Below are 8,894 nucleotides of genomic sequence, written 5' to 3' on the forward strand. Positions count from 1 at the left end.
AACGTTTGACAATGTATATGATAGATACATATTTTAGTTATTTTAATATGAGAACAAGGCATGCAATGAACTAGTTTGGCGTGGATAAGTAAGCACCTGAAGATGGCATTATTATGCCGAAACATGTAGTGCGAGGGAGAGAAGGAGATAAATGAGTGTATGCACTGCAAGACAGTTTAAATAAATCATGGACTTAAATCAGTGCAACAGGACGCTAAAATATAACCTTTCTACTATCTCTGTGTGTTGCCTTCAGAAAACCTGTGGAATCGGTGTTGTAATAAAAGAAGCCTTTTACACTTTCTTGCCAACAAATATGATGAAAGACAATCCTGCAAATGATCTCAGGATTTCACGCTTTGCCTTTCACAGTCCTTCTCTGTGTTGTCCTAGAATTTATTTTGCATTAGAAATTCCTTTACAATGTAAATGTTGTTTCTTCTCTTGGGGAAACCTCCTTACACACATTACAACAAAATTTTTTGACTTCTTTCCTGCAATATAAAACTCAGTAGTAGATTCTGGCATGCAAACTTCATTACATTTTCTGTAACAAAATATGCTTTACTAATTATTTACAATATTAACACATTACAAGTACTAAATATATGATACCCCTGCTTTCCATACAGGTTTATAAAAATAATACTTTTGGGTCTTAATCATGTCACTCAATTTAAATTATCTAAATAAATGTAAATTTCTGTTTATTCTTCTCATATTAACATTATAACGCCATACTGTTGTGTATTTAACTGACATGCAGTATATACTGAAATGTTAATAAACTGAACATAAGTGATTTTCTTGCATTATCAGCTCTGTACATAATTGCAAAAATTCAGCTCTTATAAATAACTCCAGTTTAGCAATTGTTCTCAATTTAACCTCTTTTATAGTCAAAAATTGTTCTCAATTTAATCCCTTTTATAGTCGAACATTTCTATGGTATGGCATCCTTGTCAGGCCACTTATTTTTGCAACATTAAAAACATTGTGACTGTTAAGTTTTCTGAATGGATTTGGTGGTATTTAAGAATAATAATAATGTATTTAACATCCATAACTGTTACACAGGCACAATTGGGCAAGTCAGTTGAAAACAGCCAAACACTACATGTCAACAACTCTTACGAAATGTACAAAACATTATATAAGACAATGTACAATACAATACCTATTTGATCAATATTCCCTTACTATAGCTTATCAACCATGATGACAACTCCCAGCAGTTCATTATTAAACAATAAATATACTTAAACCACCAAAAACACAAGATCAAGTAAAACAAAGCATCATACGTTTAGTGAAGATAACAGTCCAAAGACCATCTATATACTTCCACATCATATTGAAACTAACTCAAATTACCAAACTACCATCTATCATTGTTACTAAAAAAACTCTTGTTGAGAATAAAAACAGTTTTGTAAGAAATAACTTTTTAATTTATTTTCAAAACCTTAATATTTCCTATTCTTTTTAATAAAGGGTAAGCTAGTAGGTATTTTTATTCACATGTTAATTACACTATTTTACAACGAGCAGTGTTGCATAATTGGACAAACAAATCCTGTTTCCCTTTTGTGTTATACTTACAAATATCAGAATATTGAGCCATATATATATATAATCTTATTCTTCTTTATAAAGCACAAGATCTCAATTACATATAATGAAGATACAGTTAAAATCTTAAAATCACCAAACAAACTTCTATAAAACACCATGTTCTTAACTCCTTTATTAAGTCTTAGACCTTTTTTCTGTAATTTGAATACTGCATTACTGTCACTTTCTCCCCCCCCCCCNCCCCCAAAATATAATACCATATTTTAATATAGATTATAGACAGTAATTTTCATCAAAATTCATTGATTAGTTCCAAAGTTGAAATGTGGGCAAATGGATAGACACAATTTCACTAAACTTTGTGCAAAGAATACCTATGTAACAGGACACATCACTGTGAAGTCTATATGGAAAACAGAAAAGAAATGTTGAAATTACTATTCAATTATTGATTATACACTAGATACCTGTCATTTTTATACATAATACTTTTTCCTTTCTGCAGAAATGGGCGAGCCACAGCATCAAAAACTTCAAAACACATGAAAAATACGCCGATCCCATTAAGGAGGGGTGAGCACACATTCACACACACACACACACACGTGCACACAAACACACACAAATTCAGAAATTATTAGACCTTACCAAATCTGGAAAATCAGATAATAAGATTGATAATTCACAAGTGAACATGCAAAATGGTACTTGAGATTTTGGCAGCACACTCCTCAGGTTAGCTGTGGTTTCATAAGGACATATCTGTACAGTACACAATGTGGATTTAGAAAGTGTTGGGTGCTCTGTACATAACTCACAAATATACAGTATTAATCAAAATATATATTTACACTGATTTTGAGAATCCATAAAGCCTATTTTCCTGCTGCACACACTTCTGGACCTACAAATCTTGTGTTCTTAATGTTACATTTAGGCAGCATAAATTTACAATCTAACCATAAAATGCACTTTAGCTTTTGCCATGCTGCAATTACATGTAGATGGATTGATCCAGCAATATTACTAAAAAGTAGGTGAACACTTCTGAGTGATCTGAGGTTCTCACACAGGTGGTTATGAACAGTTCTATCTTCAGGGATATAACACCACGTAGTCTGCTGAAAGTCAGCTGACATTTTGGAGGAACATGTCATCTCCATCTTCAGGGTTGAAAACAAGTCAAGCGTGAAACAGGCATGAAGTGCATACAAAGCTTTGCTTGGCTTATTCTTGGACACTGAAGATGGAGGCAAGATGTTCCTCCGAAATGCAAGTTGACTATACGGAATACAGAGTGTTTCATGACTTTAGCGCATAACTGCAGGAGGTGATTTCCTAGGTCTTTGTGATCAAAAAAGTTCATATAAACATGTGTCCAATTTTGGACAGTTACGGAGTTATGACCGTTTTTTCATTCCTGTACATGCCCTCGTGTGAACCGTGGCTGTCAGCTGGCGGGTCGCTATTTTTAGCCAACTACAGACAGAGCGTTCTCGTTATCTCGATACTTGAGAGCTACCTAAGGCGAGGGGGGGTTGGTATGTCAGGCACAGTTCACAACGGAGCAGTAGCTTGTGTTGTGGCCGGCAGTGGCATTTTCGAAAATCAGCTTTAAGCACCAATAAATTCAAATTAAAGGTAATTTCACGAAGTTAACTTTACACTCATACTTTAAATGTATCATGTATTATGCTGGTTTATTATTTTGTTCCGTTTATTGTCAGTAATCGTTACCTTTTATTCTTAGTTTTGAAATGGTCATAACTCCGTAACCATCCAAAATCGGATACATGTTTATATGAACTTTTTTAATCACAAACACCTAGGAAATCACCTCCTGCAGTTATGCCTTAAAGTCGTGAAACATCCTGTATATGACATTACATCCCAGAAGATGTAACTCTTCAAATTTTAGCTTCTGCTGTGAATTTAAAGGTCTCTGCAGATTACTCAGTATGAAAGAGGCCCAGTTTTCTCTTCTGTGTTAGAGTCTGTAAGGCAAAGGGTTTTGTGGACTCATGCTATATAGTGTTGAGCTACCACTCAGCTTGGAGCTGATAACACAAAGATAGGTAATATGAAAGCTCATATGCTAGGTGGTTCAAATATGACCGGGACTGATTTTTTTGTAAACAAGCCGCACTGCGCAGCAGCTGTGCGACCTTGAGAGATTGTAGCCACAACCTCCACTCTCCCTCCTGTTCGGGTTAGAACCTGTTCGGCTCTGTCTGGAAGTTGCTAGAGTGATGAGTGAATAGAAGGTACCGCGGAGTGTGGAACAACGCATAGTGATCAAATGCCTCGTTGGAGAAAACGTCCCGTCCACTGAAATTCACCACAGACTCCAACAACAGTATGGGAAGAATGTCTCTCATGGACCCATGTGTTTGAGGGGTGTAAGTGCTTCAGAGAGGGCAGAGAGCGCGTGGAGAATGAACCACATGATCGTCGGCCGCGAACATCCATCACCAAGCCAAACATTGATCATGCAGACGCACTTATTCGTGAGAATAGGTGCATCACTATCAAGGAACTTGGAGCAATGCTGTCCATCAGTGTTGGTAGTGTAGAAGACATTGTGAAATATCACCTGCACTATCACAAGGTGAATGCATGGTGGGTACCACGCACTTTGACGGACGTGAACAAAATGGTGCGCATGCAAGTTGCCAGTCGTCTCCTACAGCAGTTTGAAGACGAAGGTGATGCATTTTTGAAGTCTATAGTGACCACCAATGAAACGTGTGTGCACTACTTCATTCCCGAGTCCCAGCAATCACCACGCAAGTGGCGGCATACCAGTTCTCCCAAACCCAAGTGAGTGTGGAGGAGCCGTTCGGCAGGAAAAGTGATGGCAACGTTCTTCTGGGACTGGCAGGGGGTTATCCTTGTAGACTTTCTGACAGATGCCAGAATAGTCAATGCAGCTTATTACTCAGACCTCCTGGCAACAGACGTGAAGGAAAAGATCCAATCCAAGCAGAAGAGAGATGGAAAGCGGGTAGCCTTCCTTCAAGACAATGCACACCCCCATACAGCCAAAACAACAATGGAAACCGTCCAGAAATTGAAATGGAACCTTCTGACATAACCACCGTACAGTCCCAATTTGGCACCAAGTGATTTCTACCTGTTCGGAAGGCTCAAATCAGACTTGCAAGGCATGCGGTTTGTGGATGACGCCATCATCCGGACTGTTCTGGTGTGGATACGCCTCCAACCACAAGCCTTTTTTGAAAAGGGCATCTGGATGCTTCCAGAACGTTGGATAAAATGTGTTGACTCTGGAGGGGTGTACGTTGAAGACTGACATGTGCAAGTAAGTGTTTGGCAATTNTTTGGTTTAAAAAAAAATCAGTCCCGGTCATATTTGAACCACCTTGTATTTGGGAGTGAGAGTAACAAATTATGAAGAAATCAAGAGCAGATTAAACTGAGTGAATGTTTGCTACCAGTCAGGTCAGAATATTTTATCTGTCTGCTATCTAAATGTGTAAAGATTAAAATACACAAAACTATAATGTTATCTTGTATGGGCGTAAAACTTGGTCCCTCACATTACTAAGGGGGGAAAAATAGAAAATGACAAGTGTCTGAGAATTGCACTGAGGAGAAAAAGACAGAGATAATAAGAGCAGGATGGATACAACTGCATAACAAGAAGTACTTTTCACCAGATATTAAAGGATGATCACATCAAGGACGATAAGCAGGTCATATAGTATTCATCAGAGATGAGAATTTTGGTCAGATTATCTGAAGGGAAGAAATCACTTAGGGGAGAGGGACATAAGTAAGAGAGTATTATTAAAACGACTCTCAAAGAAGCAAGGAGACTGTAGACGGGATTCACAGGCTCAGGTCACTGGCCGATGGCAGGTTCTTGTGAAAGCAGTAATAAACCTTTCAGCTCCATGAAAGTCAAATACTTTCTTGAGTAGCTGATCAACTATCAGCACCTCAAGAATGACTGCTCCATTGAGACAGTTAATTATTTGTATATAATCAATACTAAGGTCTGCTTACATTCAGTACAGAGAATCAGGTTCTTTTACAGTGACACACGTCAGCAACAGAGAATGTGAATCGAACCTACCTTCTTTACACAGAACATATTTCTTTTTTATCCAGTGGCTGACATATGTTCATTCTAACTTGCTCACTCACCTACTGCAGATCATGATAGAATAATTTAATTAAAGCAACACCTTCATAAGAAGAGAATCAAGATTCCACTTTTACCTTTGTTACAATCATTAAAATATACTAATATGAGTGCAAACAAATTAACTACACATATCCAAATGACGGTACTCCACGATTGATGACATGTGGAATTTTACGAGGAACCACACTGAAACAGGAAACATAAATTTAATTTATTGTATAAAAAGGTAAAATCAAAAATGATGAATACAATATACAAAGTTGGGTACCAAATATATACGATGGGGTACCCAAAAGAAACCGAACTAATTTTTTTGTGGGCAGAGCTTCTGTAGTACCGCGTTTTGCCGCTATGAGCGCATAGAGCTAACATTCCTGAGTCGATAAGACGACTACCGTTGCTTCAGAAGTTAAGGACTAGTTTCGGCAGCGTTTATAGTGACAACTGTTTTCTGTGATCGTCGTTTTTGCAATGGCTGATTTTCGTGAACAGCGTGCGGCTGTGAAATTCTGCTTTTTGCTCGGGAAAAGTGGAACAGAAACTCTTGAAATGTTAAAAATGGCGTACAAGGACGATGCTATGGGGAAAACTCAAGTGTTTGAGTGGTTTTCCCATTTCAAAAATGGTGAAATGTCAATTGATGACAAACCTCGTTCTGGTTGTCCTTCCACGGTCCGAACACATGAAAATGTTGAAAAAATTCGTGAAATCATCAAGGAAGATCGATGACGGACCATTGAAGAAATTGTGGAGCTGTCGGGAGTGACTTGGAGCTCAGCGGCCAGATTTGTGGAAGTCGGGTGACTGGTTTTTCCATCATGACAATGCCCCTGCTCACACAGCCCTGTCTGTACGACAATTCTTGACCAAAAATGGTATGACTCCTGTTCCTCACCCGACCTTGCCCCGTGCGACTTTTTTTTGTTTCCTCAAATGAAAAGAGACATGAAAGGAAAAAACGACGGAGGTTCTGTCAAGCATCTCAAAAAATGAATCTAGACAATGTTTTGAAAAATGGAATAAAAGACTAGACAAGTGTATTAGTGTAAGTGGAGAGTACTTTGAAGGGGATTGAAGGTTTGTGCTTAAAATTTGAATAAATAAGTTTAAAAAAAAATAAGTTCGGTTTCTTTTGGGTACCCCCTCGTAAACTACAACAATTCATAATATATGTGGGGAGAAGCAACAAGAAACTGAGGTCCGTTATTCATTTGGTAATGGACATGCAGAGAAAAAACATGATAGTGAAGGATGCATGAGGATACCTAAAGCTGGGCAGTGAACTGATCATTTTCTTGTTTCTAGATTTATGGTGGTTTGAAGACAAAATGAAACAAATTGAAGCAGATAAGTCAGATAATTTATATTATGTAGAGAAATCTAGATATTAAGTGGCATTAATATAGCAAGAGAGTATGAGGAAACTGTATCAGGATAGACTAAACAGAAAATTAAATTTGTGGACAGAATCTAAAGCAAATCAAGAAACAGTATGAATATACGACGAAACATATTTAGAAGACAGCTTTGTGAACCATTAGAATATAAAAAAAGAAAATAAAAATATTAAAACTAATTTAGTTAACAAATAAATACACTCATTAAAAACAAAACAACAAGAGAAAAACTGTTCACAGAAGAGTTATGAAAAACATAGCCTCTTCATTAATGACCACTTATTTAATACATGTTCTCTTCTCTGCCTTATCCCATTTCAGGCACAGTTCAATTTGTCTGTCAGGCCATCGGTTTTTTGTCTATGCACTGAACTACTCAATTTTGGAATGAAATTTAATACTTAAGCTTAACATTAAACTACCTAGCAAAATTTAATTTTGACCAACCACTCTCAATTTCAATATTCCTTTACTAACATCTATTATACAAGACACTAGCAATGAAATTCTGAAGTATACATAGATTATGTTTATGTACAAAAGTTAGGAGCTTTTCACAATAGGGATAAAATACATTTACTTAAAAAAGTTGATAAGAACATTTAGACCATTGGTTCTCAATCTTTCTGATAACATAACCACCAAGATAATGAAACAAATTTACCTGAGCTCCCCCTCACCCCCCACATGATTTATGATGACAGAAGGAACACAAATAGTTTCACAACCTCTGTAAACCTACAGTAAATCTTACTGACTTTACAGAAGTTTTCGTGGATATAACTATATTTTAAAGAATTCCTACAAAGCCAGTGACCCCCCTTAGATGAACTCCCAGGGGGTCATGACCCACAGTTTGCGAAACAATTATCTAGGCAATATGCCAATAGACTTATTATCAAAATTTAATTTAATTTACTGTCCACAAAGAAGAAGAGATGCTGGCAAACCTCATAAATGCTTTCTTAAAGATCAAACAGACTTATAGCCTTGAAATTAAAAGGAAGCAGATAAATGTGAGCCGTTCACATAAATGTAAAATAGTCCATAAAACTGATCTACCAGAACCACATCTACTTCAGCGATTCCTAAGCATATGTAGGCTACCTGATGCAGTCAATTATAGGACACACAGATAGGCAGAGAATGCAGCCTGTGCAGTCATCAGTCACAGTTGGAATGTGTGTCTCTGGGTCAAATGTAATGGCCTGGTATCCGGAATCATTGCAAGCCATATAGCATTTCCCACAGTTAATACACAAGTCCTGTAAATCAAAGAAAACAATGTCAATATTCATACTGTGTGAATTAACAGTCTCACTCACAGCAATGTATAAAATGTTCCCTGGTCAGTCCTGCGGGTAAAGTCAGCTGAAAACATGACAATGGCCATCAACCACATATAGTGTCATGTCTAAAATATCTGGAGCTTTATCACCCAAGATGCCTCTGTGGAACAGTGTTTATTCACCTTTTACCTTCAATATAACCTTATCACACAACGCACCGCGGCTTCATCAATAAACACAAATATACCTCAAAAAAACATACAACCCATAGTACACCCGCAGCGGCCAAGTTATGCCGAAGTAACCAAACAAAACATAATCCAGACAGAAGACACACACAGTGAACCGTGCAACGGTTCTTCTCCGTGAAGTTCCTTGGAGTCCCCCCCCCGAAACGCCAGGATGCGAGCCGTTCCTCCTTCTTTCCACTTAAAGTCTTAGCTGACGTCAGGTGAGCTGACC

The 8,894-nt window shown here is 37.5% G+C and overlaps 1 protein-coding gene across 3 annotated transcripts in view; it reads right to left on the reverse strand.

Moving 5' to 3' along the window:
- Positions 1-4,921: 4,921 nt before the first annotated feature.
- Positions 4,922-8,894, reverse strand: part of LOC111869516 (dihydropyrimidine dehydrogenase [NADP(+)]) — an 86,463-nt gene continuing 82,490 nt past the window's right edge. For all 3 annotated transcript variants that reach the window (XM_023861095.2, XM_023861094.2, XM_023861096.1), the window contains 2 exons: positions 8,251-8,408; positions 4,922-5,932 (listed from right to left, as the gene is read on the reverse strand). In XM_023861095.2, the coding sequence (XP_023716863.1) occupies positions 5,869-5,932; positions 8,251-8,408 (222 nt within the window). In that variant the 3' untranslated portion in view covers positions 4,922-5,868. The remainder of the gene's footprint in view (positions 5,933-8,250; positions 8,409-8,894) is intronic.

The sequence above is a fragment of the Cryptotermes secundus genome, unplaced genomic scaffold, assembly GCF_002891405.2.
Source record: "Cryptotermes secundus unplaced genomic scaffold, Csec_1.0 scaffold10, whole genome shotgun sequence".
Classification (NCBI taxonomy): Eukaryota; Metazoa; Arthropoda; class Insecta; order Blattodea; family Kalotermitidae; genus Cryptotermes; species Cryptotermes secundus.